Genomic DNA, 16,504 nt, shown 5'->3' with positions numbered 1-16,504 from the left:
TTTCCACAGATAACACTGTTGCAAATGGAGCACAATTTTGACATTGTATGTATGCTGGTTTGAGTATATTTTATTCAATTTTTAAATGTATATTTTTAAAATGTAATTATCTATGCTCTCAGATGAATCATGCCTCCCGTGCGCTCACCTACATGATGGAGGCCCTTCCCCGGTCCTCAGCTGTGGTGGTCGATGCTATTCCTGTCTTCCTGGAGAAGGTAACTCATTGGAACCCTGATTGTTCCTAACTGCAGTATGTTACAATAGGCAAGGATGGCCTGCTTATATATTTTTGTATTAAATTGAATATCGTCTCTAGCTCAAGGTGATCCAGTTTATTGACGTAGCTGAGCAGGCCCTGACTGCCCTGGAGATGCTGTCGAGACGACACAGCAAAGCAATTTTGCAAGCTGTAAGTGTGTAATATTTGATGCATCTTGAATCAAAAGTATTTGCTACAACTCCAAAACTTTTATTTAATATAATGCCATTGCTCTTAGGGTGGGCTTGCAGACTGCCTACTCTACCTAGAATTCTTCAGCATCAACGCACAGAGGAATGCCTTGGCCATAGCAGCCAACTGTTGCCAGAGCATTACACCTGATGAGTTCCACTTTGTTGCTGATTCTTTGCCTCTGTTGACACAGAGACTTGCACATCAGGTACTTAATTCAGGAAAACTTCTCCAATAGTCTCACCAATTCATGTTCTTTTGCTTTGACATAGTGATTTTAAATATAAGTAGCATCATATGTAGTCTTATTTGTCGACAAAATTGCTAGTTCTTGCACAGAGCACATAAACACTTGAAACATTATAAAAATAGCTTAGAAATAGGCACAGTCTTTGTAGTTTCTGTATCTGTTCAATCTGTCAGTGCCTTGCTCATTTTTCCATCAGTCTCGAGACAGATCTGACACGAGAGGCATGATCAGTACAGAGTAAAAATGGTAATGGTATTTAAAAATGTGTGACAACGGCTATTTCGCTTACTTCTGGAAAATATTTGCTTTTACGTACATTTTTCTCTATTAATCCACATTGGAAGAATGAAATAGTCTTTCACTGTATTAAACAAGATTCTTCCCAGTGTTATGCACATGATTAAAGTGTTACTGTATCTATTCCTTTAAAAATACGTAAATACTAAATACATGTTTAGTCATTCTTCTGTAGGGGCACACAAGTTGGCATGTAAGTAGACATAAACTCGCCTTATCACAAATAGCGTTTTTGGAATGCTACCACTAGCAAAGTGTGCATTTGCGTTGCGGAATTCCAGGGTGCGTATGAGAATATATGGGTGGATACACAGGGGAACTCAGTTTGTTTGTTTTTTTTTAATGGAAAACTAGCACCATGAGTCACTTTCAAGCACACCACGTATGTAACGCCACCATGAATGATGTGAAATTGCTTGAATGGAAATGTTTTCTCATTAAAAAAAAAAAAAAAAAAACATTCTCAAACATCTCATTTTGCCTACATCTCTTTAATGGTATTTGAGGTGTAGTATAGTATGTATTGTGGATAGATGATAAAATTGACCGCTTCATAGTCAAAATGATCGACATGTTTTTGTCACATTGTTGTTATTTGTTCATTCATTTCACTTAGTACACATTTAATTTAAAATGTTTCACATTTTCTATTTGGGCTTTTTTCCCATCCTGTTCAGGACAAAAAATCTGTTGAGAGCACTTGCCTCTGTTTTGCCAGACTTGTGGACAATTTTCAACATGAAGAGGTTTGTTCAAAATTTTGTTTTGTCTCACTGATATTCTGCAAAGCTAATTTTTATGTTTCAATCAACAGAACCTGCTGCAAGAAGTCGCATCACGAGACCTTTTGACCAACATTCAGCAGCTGCTAGTAGTTACACCTCCTATACTTAGCTCTGGGATGTTCATCATGGTTGTGCGCATGTTTTCCCTCATGTGTTCCAACTGCCCCTGCTTGGCGGTTCAGCTCATGAAACAAAGTGAGTCACAGCCCCCTTAATCATTTTACCCCAGGGTTCACACAAGCCTTTCATTTCTTCTGATTACATCATTGACCCTTAAGATATGTGCCAGTTTTGCTCAGCAGTCCTGTCTCTACATCAATGGTGTCAAACTGACTCCATAAAGGGCCAAGTGGGTGCAGGTTTTCTTTCCAACCAATGAAGAGGACACCTTTTGACCAATCTGATCTCTTACATGGGTAATCAGTTAAACTTTGTCAGGTGCTGCTTGTTTCAAAAGAAAATTCATTGGTTAAACTGTTTGCGCGTTATCCATTGGAACAAAATCCAGCACCCACTCGGCCCTTTGTGGAACTGGTTTGACACCTATGCTGTACATATTGTTCGATACATCAAGCTCTATTTTTCATCTCTGAAGACCAAGCATTTTCAACACAGCACCGTACTCAACAGTTCATATCGCGCACATTCTTTACATATATTAATTTCTGCCCTTTTTTTCCCCCTTACATTATTTTCTGGTATAGACTATATTCAGAATTTGCTCATCTGTTAAAATTACAGACAATACCTTTATAATGTGCAATCCAGTGGAAAGTTTTAATATAGAAAAACACTTTCATTTTTCTGATATGTAATAATGAAAATGTAAATAAAAGCCATCTTTTCCAGGACGTGGCTGCCCTGAGGGCAGGCTGACATTTTATCCATGCCCGTACGATAAAGGCAATCAAACTCGAGTACAGTGGTACCTCGACATACGATCCTTTGATATCCAATGTAAAATTTGACTCATTTGTCTTGACATATGACGACATGCTCAAAATACAAATAATGACAGCATTGCAAGTTCATTGTTTTCCAACAAGGCGGATGCACGGTGAATTTTCATGTGAGAGAAATCAACTTGGGTCCCAAATAGCTTAGTGCAGGTGTTGAAACATGGAAAAAGGTGATGCTCATTATTGAAATTAAGAAGGAAATGATAGAAAAATAGTGTGGTGTGGGTGAACTGGCTAGACAACGCTGCTCACCAGTCACCCCCACCTACCTATAAACCCGCCTCTCTCATCCCTCCATTTGCCAGTAAGTTAAGGTGACAATAAAAACAATAATATTAATGATAGAAAAAACTAATTTATTTGTTTTAAATGTGTCATTGATTGCATTTGTTAAATTACAGAATAGAGTTTACCGCATCCGCGTGCACCCGCCGTCTCCTCCCGCCTCGGTTCGGCACTATATAAGTTAAGGTGACAATAAAAACTTTAAATTTGTATTTATTCATTTGTTTTGCTATGTGTAATTGCTCTTAGTAATTTTATCTCTAGTATTTATGAAGGATTTAGCGTAGGTTTTTGGGATGCGGAACACATTAATTGAATTATTATGTATTTTTATGAGAAAATCCCGCTCAACATACGACCATTTCAATTTATAAACCATATCTTGGATTAAATTCATATGTAGAGGTACCACTGAATCCCTTATTGCCCACCCTTCCTTGTGACGACATCCTTTGCCCCATGATCCTGTGTTCTCGTCTATCAGCGTTCATTTGCATAAGTATAACTGACGCCACAAAATGGCTGCACTCGTAAGAATTTGCGTTTTGCATACCGTACTTGAATTGAGCACCCGCCTTTCTCATGGTAATTTATCATAGGTGCTGTCGGTCTCTTTAAAACTGTGGTCTCCAAACTATTCCACATAGGGCCGCAGTGGGCGCAGGATTTCATTCCAACAAAACAAGACGACACCTTTGCACCAATCTGGTGTCTTACAGGTGTAATCAGTTGATTGCAGTCAGGTGCTGCTTGTTTTAGTAGAAACTTCATTGGTTAAACTGTCGGTACTCGATCGGTTGGAACAAAAACCAGGACCCACAGCGGCCCTTGAGGACCTGTTTGGAGACCCCTGCTTTAAAATAAAAAAACTTCTGAATATATATACATATATGTACACCTTTGCATAGCATAATAAAATTAACTTAAGAAACATAAAAAAGTAATATAGATAAACTTAAAATAAAGTTATACTTTAACATTTTTGGTTTTATCAGAAAAGACTCAAAGCGCACCTTTGCCTGGGAAAAAAAGTCACATCCAAACAAAATAATCAGGGTACATTTTTTGACCATTTGATGCTAAAAAATTTAATTCAATAAAATCAGTAAAATTGATTAAGTCTTACTGATTAGCAGCAATAACTCAAGGGTACAATGTGCCAAACAATTTAATAAAAAAAATATATATATATATTGGAACAAAAACGAAACTGTCATTGGACAGAAGGAATTTTTATTTTGGCTGCAGGCGGTGTCAGCTGCTTTGCTATAGTGTGGGGTTATTTTGCACTGAGTAGCTTGGTATGCCACCTTATATGATGCTAACAGTGCTCGGTGGTTTACTGATGTAAAACTTACAAAGCGTGATGATTGTTAGCTATATTCGGCATGTTTTCGCTGAAAAAATCTAGCTGTATATTAATGTGATTGGGGTCTGTATTTAAGTCAGATCTTAATTGATTTGGCTTCATGCTGTCCGCTGCCAAAATTTTTAGACACGGTAAACTAATTTTTCTTTCCTCGACTCCCACTATATTAAAAGTGAAGCCAAACACCACATACGCTTCGTCATATTTCCTTGTCTAAACTCTTCATATTAGTTCCTGCTGTTGGTTGTGTGCTCTTGTTTCGTTCAAAATACTGTGCACTCTGAAAATGAGAGCACTGCCATCCACTGAGTGGATGTACAATTTCACTTTATTCCAGTTCGGCAAAAAAGTATGTTCCCCGAGGTTACATGCCCCAACCACCCCCCTGGCATTGGGGGGGCAGCTCCACTCTTTGAGAAGGACTGCTTTACCTTAACATTGTTCTTACAGTCTAATATCCCTCTCAATTCCTCTTATCATAAAGTTGTAATTTTCAGTAGTAAGCTACTGACACCGACTTACCATGACTTTCTGCGAGAGAATAGCTTTAGAGGGGCTTTTAAATTAGTTATTTGGATTATTGTTAAATTGACGCTAAACTAAACACACAAATCATTAAATGTCATATTTTTTATATATACCTGTACATAGATCTTGGGGTGACTGGACTGAAAATGCCTTATGTCCGTCATAACCATACCCACTACAATTCAATCTTAAAATACCTACGAAATTTCCTTTCCAAATCGTTTTGATTCTCTTGTCATATACTCCTGACTCTTCAAACAAAAAGTTGGGTCACGCGGAAATACATTTTGTAGTTGGTCTGTCTCTTAAGGGAAAAGAGGTTGACCGTCACAATGAAGAAAATGTTTTGCCAGCAAAATGAGCACTTAGTGAAAAAAGCAAAACATGTAAACATAATGAACACAGCATCTGGAGTACTTGTAAAAAAAAATCATATTGAATTAGGTATTTCACTTTTACATTCACTTTGTAAACAGCTATTGCAAAGTTATGAGTTGGCTGCTAACACAGATGTGTTATTTCTCCCCCCCCCCCCCCCCCCCCCCTTTCAACAGACATTGCAGAAACATTACGCTTCCTCTTGTGTGGGGCATCAAATGGCAGCTGCCAGGAACAGATTGAACTTGTTCCTCGGAGTCCTCAAGAGCTCTATGAACTGACATCCCTTATATGGTAGACTTTATTTTCTCATACCTTAACAATTTTTCCTCTTCGCCCATTTACTAGTAAACAGCTGTTTAGCACTACTAGTAGTAACAATGTGCCTTTGACCATTGTGTCCCAATCCTTATTAATTTACGGCATCACTGGTTGGAAAGTCGTCACTTTAGGTAGAAATAGACATAAACAACCAATACATATATAACCCTTGGAGGGGGGGGTCTTTGCAGTGATTGTGTTCACACCAATGTGAAACTTTGCTTTCCTTTTAGTGAGCTGATGCCTTGCTTGCCTCGAGAGGGCATTTTTGCAGTTGATTTAATGCTGAAAAAGGGTAGTGCCCAAACGACAGAAGGAGTCATATGGCAATGGAGGGATGATAGAGGCCTATGGCATCCTTACAATCGCATTGACAGCCGCATTATTGAGGTATTGATGCACTATAAGCATTTTGAGTTAAATGTTTTATGATATTGTCAATGTGAAACCCTGCTACATTCACTGTTTGGAAGTATTGATAGTGTTTTAAATCATGAAAAAATTTCACATTACTTTTTTTTATACATATATATACATATATCTAACAATGTCTGCGTATGGTTATTGCGTTTTGTCCTACAGACAGCCCACCAGAATGGGGAAGATGAAATCAGCTTGTCAACTCTGGGCCGTGTGTATACAATTGACTTTAACTCTATGCAGCAGATCAATGAAGACACGGGAACAGCACGCGGCATACAAAGGAAGCCAAATCCACTCGCAAATCCCAACTCCGGTAATCTTACTTACTCAACCTGTAAATGGAAGGGTGTGATATTCATTCATCCAATCATTTTCCGAGCCGCTTATCCTCACAAGGGTCACGGGGGGGCTGAAGCCAATTGCAGCTAATTGCAGTGCACAATGAGACTAACAACCATTTGCGCACACACTCATACCTAGGGACAATTTAGAGTGTTCAATCAGCCTACCATTCGTGGTTTTGGGATGTGCGGGGAACCGGAGTACCTGGAGAAAACCAATGCAGGCATGGGGAGAACATGCAAACTCCACTCAGGAAGGCCGGAGCCCGGGATTGAATCCTTGATCTCAGAACTGTGAGGCGGACGTGCTAACCACTCTGCCACTGTGCCGCCACAAAGTGATTCATTTAGACTCTAAATGAATCACTTTGTTGATTTTCTAAACATGATGAAATCCATTAGGGGTTAGTTTCAGGTTGAGGCAGTTAATTTATTTGAGCTGAATGAGCATGGTCAGAAATGGCAACTTTACTGTGCTTTTTAAACGTTTATTGTATATTGGCTAGGGCTGTCCCAAACGACTAATTTTCTCTCGATTAGTCAGCCAACTATTTTTACGATTAGTCGACTAATCTAATAATTAAAAAAAATGTATAATTTTTTTTTTACTAATTTAGCAATTAAATTTTTGTTGACGCATATCAATTCACAAAAATATTTTGTAACCCTAAAATTATTTATTAAAGTACAAATAAAAACGTAAATAACAATAATAAATCACAAATAAACAATGAGTTCAAATGCTGATAGAATTAACTAGTGCAAAATAATGGAATGTAAACAGATTCAGAACACTGACTTCGCCTTTCCAACATGATTCAAAACAATTCTTAAAAAAAAAACACCTAACATTAATATTATAGTATAGTACTATATATGATAGTATTAATTATTCATTGCCGATCAGATTTTTCATAAAGGGTGTCATTTTAAAGGTATTCTTAGTGTAAAATCTGAATTCTGAAGTATGTGGGATTAACTCCAGAAATCGTTATTTATATGACGAACATAACATACTTTTATTTTGAAATGTTCACCGGAAGTACGTTCGCTAAACAGCTAACTTAAGCTTTACACTACTCAAAAAAAGCACTTTGTCATTGCATGTTGCGTCAGTGATCGATTTTTTTTTTAAATCCGTTAGCAAATGCTGTTAACCAGCGATTTTTCATGTTTGAAGTGTCACCTTTTAACCGCAAGTTTGCTTTCACTAGATGACTGCCAATGTTTTATAGCAGGCTAAAGTTGCCTTTCCCCCCCCCATTCACCTCAGTGTAGCAGTGCTAACGTTACAGTGTTTAATATAGATGTCTTCTTATTTTGTATGTCTGAACTTCAATTCTACAACGTCTTGATAAGAGGAAAGAACTGGAGTCTCATATGCCATCGGCACGCACGCACGCACGCGCGCAGCATAAAACGCTGCCGTGAAAATTACCGCTCTCATTTTTATTTGCCGTGCGATAAATGGACTCATTGCATATCGCGACAGGCTTAGCAACATCAATAAAACTTGTCGTTAGTTAGTTAGTTAGATGGACTTACAAACTGGGTGACGGCGCTTTAGGTGTTTATTCACGGCCGACGTACAGCCAAGTTAGGCATTGAAGAGACAGGACACAGGAGTGTACCCTCCATTGTTTCTTTGAAATAAGTCAATGTTTTGGACACTCTGGTGCTCTTTTTTGGCTTTGTGCCACTTTCCCCGCTTGCATACAGAGCGTCCGACATTCTGAACTTTCCACGCATATATTTTTTTAACCCTTCATTAACCGTCGACGGGATGTTGTGCTCGTCGACGGATTTACGTCATCGATGACGTCGACTGTCGACTAGTCGGGACAGCTCTAATATTGGCGTTGCTCCTTTTCTCTAGGGAGTCACCAGGAAGTCAGGCGAGAAGATGCACGAGCTCAGCTGATGAAGGAAGATCCTGAGTTGGCCAAGTGTTTTATTAAAACTCTATTTGGGGTCTTGTATGAAGTGTACAGCTCCTCTGCTGGACCTGCAGTTAGACACAAGTGCCTTAGAGCCATCCTCAGGATAATTTACTTTGCTGACGCAGAGCTTCTGAAGGATGTGTTGAGGAACCATGCAGTTTCCAGGTAATTATCAAGGCTTTTGATTATATTTATGAATTCAACTCATCAACAAATTTTGAATATCATATAACGAGCAGTATGTTTGTATACGAATATACAGTATATTCATATGACATTTTACCCCTCCAGTCATATTGCCTCCATGCTATCCAGCCAGGATTTGAAGATTGTAGTAGGCTCTCTGCAGATGGCTGAGATCCTCATGCAGAAGCTACCTGATGTCTTCAGTGTCTATTTCAGGAGAGAAGGTAGTTGTCTTAGATTCCTCTCAGATGTCATTGTCCACATCGTTTTAATTCGTGTTGCACCAATACCATTTTTTTGCTCTCTATACTGATTCTGTTACCCGACTGTGTGGTATTGGGCAGATACTGTTCTGATACAATGTTTTTATAGCCGTTTTCGGTGCCAAATTTTTGGCTACATCTCTAGTAATTTTAGCATTATAGAACGCACCTGAATTTTAAGCCGAACATCCCCCAAACTTCACAAAAAAACTTCACAGAATTTAAAGGGATCCACGGATGGAAATCTATTACTTCTTAAAATATGAACGTTATTATGCCTTAAAATAATTTGATATTGAAACCCCTCTTGGATGTTTTTGTTTTTATACAATCAATAAAATTAACTAGTAGGTCGCCATTGTTGTTGACGTCGCAGGGCGGTGACATCACATGGTTACGCTGCCGGGCTTCCAGAATATGACTCTACCGACATACACATGTCATCTGTTCAAAACATGGAGTAAATATTATAGATTTAAACATCAATTGCAATACTTTATGCGTTTCTATGACCATATTTTAGTAAAAGAGAAAAACTGTGACTTACTGGAACCTACAAGTCTTAAAGTCAGAGGTTCCCTTTAAGAAAAAATACTTATACAGGTAGTCACCGGGTTACGAACGAGTTCCATTCCTACGCTGGCGACGTACCAGTAACCGAATTTCCGTGTAAGTTGGAATAACCCTTTAAGTACCCCTAAGTACCTCGACACATGATCTTTTCGACATCCGACGTAAAATTTGACTTGCCATTTGTTTCTATATCTGACAATATGCTCGAAATTTGACGGTTTATGACAACCTAGCAGTTTCTTTATTTTCCCGCAAGACGGACGCACGGCGGATTTTTTTGTAAGAGAGATCAACATGGGTTCCAACAATGTTAGTGCAGGTGGTGAAAAAAAAAGGTGAGGCTTACCATTGAAATGAAGATGGCAATGATAGGAAAATATGAGCGTGGTGTCCGCGTCTGTGAACTGGCTCAACAATATGGCCGTAGAATGTCTACGATCTCGATGGTCCTCCTCCCTTCGCCAGTCTTTATAGGTTAAGGTGACAATTATTATTAAAACATCGCCCAATAATTGCCAGCTTCGTCTGGTTTTTAATCATTTATTTCAGAACTTGTGCAACACAACATGCCTACAAGAGGTTGGTATCTTGGGGCACCTAACGATTCGATTACGATTCAGAGACTATGATTCGATTTATAAAGTGAATGTTTATTCCCCCCTCTCCCCCAATTAGCTTACAAAAACATACCTCAATGGCTGCACAATAATTCATAATTCTGAGGGAAATAGGCCCAAATTTGGGTCAATTCAACAAGGAAAACAGCAGGTAGTAGTGGCACCGGCCCAGCGGTGAAAACTGACGCAGTTTAAGATTAAATTAGATTTAGCAAATACCGTAATTTTCGCACTATAAGGTGCACCTGACTATAAGCCACCACCCACCAAATTTGACACGAAAACGTCATTTCTTCATAGATAAGCCGCTCTGGACTATAAGCCGCAGCTGTCCTTACTATATTATGGAATATTTACACCAAAAGATATTAACCGGTAACACTTTGACAGCGGCGTCATACGACTGTAATAAGACCATAATAAGACAAAATAAACCACCATGAAGCTTTGAACCAATTGGCTGCAAAGCTTCTTTGCTTCAAGAAGCTACATTTGGCCATCACTGCTTCCTTGGGGGAGACAGTCAATCTCTGCTGCCACCTGCTGTCAACACTGTTGTCATCCAACATGCCTCCAAGCATGCACTGCAGCGCTACAGATAAAGCTAAAGAATCAAAATTCATGTTCTGTGCTAACTATGTCTTCAGTTACGGTTCCAGCTGTTTCATTAATCGCTAGTTATGGTATTTGGTAACACTCTATTTGACAGTAGCGTCATAAGACTACCATTAGACAATCATAATTATGACATGACACTGTCATTAGCATGAATGAATGCTTATAATAGATGTCATTTAGTGTTATCTGGCAAATGAGCTCACTTTTGAATGGATGCAACAAATCCCTGCTGGACATAAATGGAGTTAATGACATAATTTGCCACATGTCACTAAATCACATCTGTCATAAGCAGTCAGTAATACCAATGATAGTGTCATGTCATAATTATGACTGTCCTATGACGGTGCTGTCTAATAAAGTGTTGCCTGTTAACCAAACTAAATCAATAAATCGGCTGCACTGGACTATAAACCGCAGGATTCAAAATGAAGGAAAAAAGTAGTGGCTTATAGTCCGAAAATTACGGTAACTAAATTACATGACAAATAATCTGCTGTTTTTACCATCAATGCTGAGAGGTGGTGGACAAGACACTGTTACGCGATAACAAAAAAAAAAAAAAAAGACGGCGGAGGAAAAAACAGTTGACGAGACACCATCGTAAAGTCGAAATCACGTAAGTCGGGTACGTCGTAACCCCGGGGACTACCTGTATATGCTGCACCCGACGAAATACTACATGGCCATATATCTATTCACACAAAGATTTGATTGATTAACAACTACCTTAACCGAATTAACATGAACATGCTGAGTTACATCATCCTCATTCTTATGCAGTGGCCTGCCAGGGGAGCCGGACAAAACACAAGCCCCACTTGTGTTCTTTGAGGCAGTCTGAAACCATAAAAAGAACACGAAGCTTAAAAAAACCAACTGGTCATCACAATTAAAAAGAAGTAAAAATCCACTTTACCTTGACTTCTAAATTTGCAACAAAGTCCTCTTAAAAGGCCCCAGAGTATTTGATGGACTCAGGACTAACTGCTGTTAGGCCTAGCCCTAGCATGGCAGCTTTGTTGTAGCACCCTGCGGCCATCTGTCCTCTTTAAGTCTAACCACTCTTCACTAGCCTTAAACTGTTCTTCTGTATTTGCATCAAGCATGGCACTTTAGTTGACGATCAATTTTTCTGTGTACCGGGTGAAAACTGCTATTTGGTGCTAGCATAGCGTCCTCTCCTGGAAAATGGTGAATATCCACCCTATTTAAATCCGGGGAGCGAAATGTATGGAGCAAATAGATTGTTTTTAACGAGAGCATGAAGCTTGTTTGCCACCCTAAATCCATGAATAAACCGCTGAATCATTATAAAATCCATTACAATATAACGACGTTACTTACGGCGTTATTTTTTTCAGTAGTGAGTAATGTAATTAATTAATTTTCTCATCTTGGCAACGCCGTTACCGTTACTGAGGCGGGAAAGGCGTGCGTTACTATGCGTTACTAAGTTGGTTGAATAAGCAGGAGTGGGGAAGACGCCGTTGTAAACGTGATGCTAGGTGGCTCCAATAATACCTGACTGTAGCCTACAAACTACGCCCACATGATACGGTAGATATCACATATTATAGAACTAGATGCAATGATAGAATCGGCTGCATTGGCAACATGTTTTAAGGACTACATGCGTTAGTAAACAGCCGCCATCTTAAAGCAGTAGACCTCTCAGGAAGGCTCTGTTGTAGAGATCCTTCCTCGCGAACCTACTTTAAAAAAAAAAAAAAAAATTTTTTTTATCTAAAATGGTCCTAAATCGGCAAAATCTTGACTTAAATCTATCTTTAAATGATGAAACAGTTTTAAAACTTACACATGTTGAAAGTAGACAGAAGGGAACTAATGCAATAGCGGGAGCAATTTTAACAACTTTAACGGTTGATTCACAACTTTAAAAGGCTTCCACATCTAGCAAAGGTTACTATCTAGTTATCACGATACCCTTGTGTCTAGTTAAGTAGAGGTTAAAGAATTGGGCTAGGGCCAATTGTCCCAAAAACCCTTTAAACTTCACATTGTGTGACCTTTTTTTTTTTTTTTTTTTTTTGAGAAAAAAAAACATGAAAATGATCACTAGTTACTTTACCAAGTAACTAATTACTCTTAAATTCAGGTAACTGAGTTACTAACGCAATTACTAACGGAGAAATAATTTGTAACTGTAATTAATTACTTTTTTAAAGTAAAATTAACAACACTGGTTGGAACAATAGATTACATATTTCAGTGAATAAATGCAAAGCTATGAATTAAAAACATGAATTCACTCAACATAACGGTTGAGAATGATTATTTTCTTTTTTGCTTTTTTCATAACATTTAACAGACAGTAACCATTTATTACTGATTGTGCCATGTCTAGTTCTGTTCTATTTTGTAAGGGTGGAGACATTTTTTATGTACTTTTCCTCTGCAGGTGTAATGCATCAGGTTAAAAACCTGGCAGACTCTGAGAGCTTTCTAGTTACTAGCCCCCCCAAGGCGTGTCCCAGTAGTAGTACCAGTCTGTGTACTACCACCATCAGCACAGCATCCACCACAACCTCCAATAATGCAACTCCTGACCTGGGTTCTCCGAGCTTCCAGCACAGCATGGATGACTCACTGGACCTCAGTCCCCAAGGGTGAGTGTAGTTTGATGTTTTGCTTTATTTCTTTAAATTGATCGGTATAATCACCCGAATGTTAAATATTTTTCCATAATATGGGTTGATGGAACACTTTGAATTGTCTTTACAGTAGGTCTGAATGTTATGTGGACAGTTGTTTGGATGTTAGTCAATCCATACGGTTGGGTTTAATTTTTTTGTTTGCTTTTTTTTTCTCGAAGTTTTTAAATATGTGAAGTTATTTTAGGGTGGGGGAGCATGCCTAGTGATGATAATATATCCTTCTCCTTCTCTTATGGTCTCTTCTCAGGAGGTTAAGTGATGTTCTTAAGAGAAAACGGCTTCCAAAAAGAGGTCCCAGAAGGCCCAAATACTCACCACCAAGGGATGATGATAAAGTAGACAATCAGGGTAAGTTCCTCATTTTGTAAAGTCTGGTAAACACTAGGAATGGGTACTGTTTGGGTTTGATCAGATACCGGTTTGGTGGTTATCAGTCAGTAATTTTAAAACGGTTCCAGTGCTTTAACGGTTCTTGCACTAATTCTTAAAAAAAAAAAAAGCATACAAATTTAGTTGAAAAATGCTACTCTTTAATTTATAGTCCTAATTTGAATACAACTTGGGAGTAAATCTTTCAAAATTATAAATAGAAGAGCATATTAATAAATACATCAATATAAAATACAGTTTACAAGTGGGCGTGTTATTGTGACATCAGTTGTATGTGGGTACAGAAGCCGATTGAGCAAACAGGCTCCACGAGAAAGTCTGAGGCTGGAGTGAAGTTGAATGAGCTTTACTGTTGTATGTATTCTCTTGACAAAAGCATTAATTGAAACACTTAAACATATTGTATCTATGCTACAAAATAATGAAACTCAAACAATTCATGCAAACTATCCGTTGTGGAACCATCCTGTGGAAAAGTTTTACTGGTATTTTAACCCTACTTATTTCATTTAGTCCTTTTTATTGAAAAAGCAATTTTCCGAACTAACAGGGAATAAACGGATATATTAAAACATTTTTCTGAAAAAATGCACAGCGTTTTAGATGCAGTCAAATACTATGATTTTTATTTTTCCTAACTTAAAGTACTTGTGTTCTTAACAGCTAAAAGCCCAACAAGTACTCAGTCACCCAAATCATCCTTTTTGGCTAGTCTCAATCCCAAAACCTGGGGCAAACTGGGTGCCCAAACCAATAATGCCAACTCTGAGCCCTCGCGTACAGCAGGGGTGAGTGGTCTGGCAAGGGCGCCTCCCAAGGACTCGATTTCAAATAACAGGTATGAACCAAGAACGGTTTGACGTAATGTGGAATCATGAGTTGGAAATGTATGGTTGCTGTTGTATTATTTGACGACTGAACTAATTCATGTTTTTTGGCAGAGACAAAATCAAGGCCTGGATCAAAGAGCAGGCCAGCAAGTTTGTAGAACGGTACTTCAACTCTGAAAACGTGGATGGCAGTAATCCTGCATTGAATGTACTTCAGAGACTTTGCACAGCTACTGAGCAGCTCAACCTTCAGGTATCGTCATCTCCGGACTATAGAGTACACTTGACTATAGCCGCACTACCCAAATTTCAGAAAAAAATTCATATACGTTTTAGCTGACTATCGGCCACGCATGTCTGTGTCTTAATATGGGATATTTACATAGCGATGTTAGACAGAAATATTTGGTTTATCACAAATACCTTTATTAACCAAATAAACATGCATTAACAGCCCGCGTTGCGTCCATCTCAGTCAAATGCTGTGGCCTGTCACTTAGGGCAGAAACAGACACCATGCGTCCCATTCTAGTGTTCTTAGGTACCTAACGCTTGCCTGGCACGGCCAGACTGTTCTCCCTGTGTTTTTCAAACACTGAGAGTGTAGTCTGGGACCCAGCCCATTAACGGCCTCTCGAGCAAGTACAAAATCAATCGACAAATCAGATTCGTTTATTTGCGTGACGTGTTCTCAACGAGCAACGTCACTCTTTCGTGTCGGAAGTCGTCTCCACAGCAACACAGATGGCGAACAGGAGAGCAGAGAATGTTCCAATCCAGTGTTAATTTACCGAAAACACATCGACACAAGTCATTGACAACAGTCTGTCTCGCGCTAGCCATGTTGAATAAACTCCGCTCTCTTTGTATGTTTACTTCCGCGCGGAAGTCCCTCGTCCCGCCACTCGCTGATTGGTCCACTCCGCTGTCTGTTTGCTGTGGCTTGCTCCGCCCTGGAAATTTTATCCGCTTAATGGTGGCCAGACTCAATAGTTGGAACAGCGGTGAGTCTGGAGTACCAGGCTAACCTAAAGCACCCAACTTAAAAAAATAACGTTCACCACATTTACAAAGAAGAGATAATAAAGTACACTTTACCTTGTCTTCTAAGCTTGAAACATAAATTCCCTGCCATCGCATCTGATATACTCGGGGCTAACGGCTGTCTGCGCTAGCCCTAGCATAGCAGCTTTGTTGTATTATACTGGCAATCCACAAAAAAAGTCAAAACACTCAGGGAAAGCTTTGAATTGTTCTTCTGTAATACGATACAACTTTAGATGGAGCCTTCCTGGGAAAAAATCTTCTGAGTGATGGTTGAAAAGGACTAATTGATACTAGCTTAGCATTCTCTTGTCGTAGCACATAGACATCATCACTATTGACTAGACACTTCGTCATTCTTTGTGCGACGCCTTATCAGAGGGGGCCAAGCTTCATTTAGTAATAGCCGAAGACGGCACACGCTCATGTCGGATTTAAGCTTGGATTTACTGACGACTGGATTTAACTACGAAAGTTGTACCGAATAAAAACAGGAAGGATTGTCTCAGGAGTGATTTGTTCGAGGATTCAAGGTAAATATTTCGTACCATGCATGCGTGATTGAAGTATTTATTCACAGGAATTTTCTTCTTCGTTTACACATGGAGGCGGCTCATTTTCGTGACTATCCTCATAGTTTACTTTTAACCAAGAATCGAGACTGTTTTACATTCATATCTATGGAGATTCGGGGATTTGAGCATTTATTCACAAGAATTTTCACCAGAAAAGCTCCTTTTATGCCAGGCGGCCGCTAGCCTCATTCGCTAACATGGTAGCATGTTACGTCGTCAATATACGTAAAATAAACCCTAACTGTACGGTTTCTTTGCTTTTAACCAAGAATTGAGACCGTCATACGTCCATTTCTATGAAGAATTCGGGGATTTAAGCATTTACTCACAATAATTTTTGCCAGAAAAGCTCCTTCTATGCGAGGCGGCCGCTAGCCTCATTGGCTACCATAGTCGCATG

The 16,504-nt window shown here is 39.0% G+C and overlaps 1 protein-coding gene across 5 annotated transcripts in view; it reads left to right on the top strand.

Annotated features, from left to right (window-relative positions):
• The window catches only part of trip12 (thyroid hormone receptor interactor 12), an 84,852-nt gene that overhangs the window by 50,601 nt on the left and 17,747 nt on the right, over nucleotides 1-16,504 (top strand). For all 5 annotated transcript variants that reach the window (XM_057839450.1, XM_057839446.1, XM_057839445.1 and 2 more), the window contains exons 10-24: nucleotides 10-45; nucleotides 123-218; nucleotides 320-412; nucleotides 501-662; nucleotides 1,679-1,747; nucleotides 1,816-1,981; nucleotides 5,482-5,599; nucleotides 5,860-6,016; nucleotides 6,209-6,362; nucleotides 8,267-8,495; nucleotides 8,622-8,740; nucleotides 13,010-13,217; nucleotides 13,513-13,613; nucleotides 14,319-14,493; nucleotides 14,597-14,738. In XM_057839450.1, coding sequence (XP_057695433.1) covers nucleotides 10-45; nucleotides 123-218; nucleotides 320-412; nucleotides 501-662; nucleotides 1,679-1,747; nucleotides 1,816-1,981; nucleotides 5,482-5,599; nucleotides 5,860-6,016; nucleotides 6,209-6,362; nucleotides 8,267-8,495; nucleotides 8,622-8,740; nucleotides 13,010-13,217; nucleotides 13,513-13,613; nucleotides 14,319-14,493; nucleotides 14,597-14,738 — 2,025 coding nt within the window. The remainder of the gene's footprint in view (nucleotides 1-9; nucleotides 46-122; nucleotides 219-319; nucleotides 413-500; nucleotides 663-1,678; nucleotides 1,748-1,815; nucleotides 1,982-5,481; nucleotides 5,600-5,859; nucleotides 6,017-6,208; nucleotides 6,363-8,266; nucleotides 8,496-8,621; nucleotides 8,741-13,009; nucleotides 13,218-13,512; nucleotides 13,614-14,318; nucleotides 14,494-14,596; nucleotides 14,739-16,504) is intronic.

The sequence above is a fragment of the Corythoichthys intestinalis genome, chromosome 6, assembly GCF_030265065.1.
Source record: "Corythoichthys intestinalis isolate RoL2023-P3 chromosome 6, ASM3026506v1, whole genome shotgun sequence".
Classification (NCBI taxonomy): Eukaryota; Metazoa; Chordata; class Actinopteri; order Syngnathiformes; family Syngnathidae; genus Corythoichthys; species Corythoichthys intestinalis.
The sequence above is the reverse complement of the archived record's forward strand: the minus strand, read 5'-3'. Positions and strand labels throughout refer to the sequence as shown.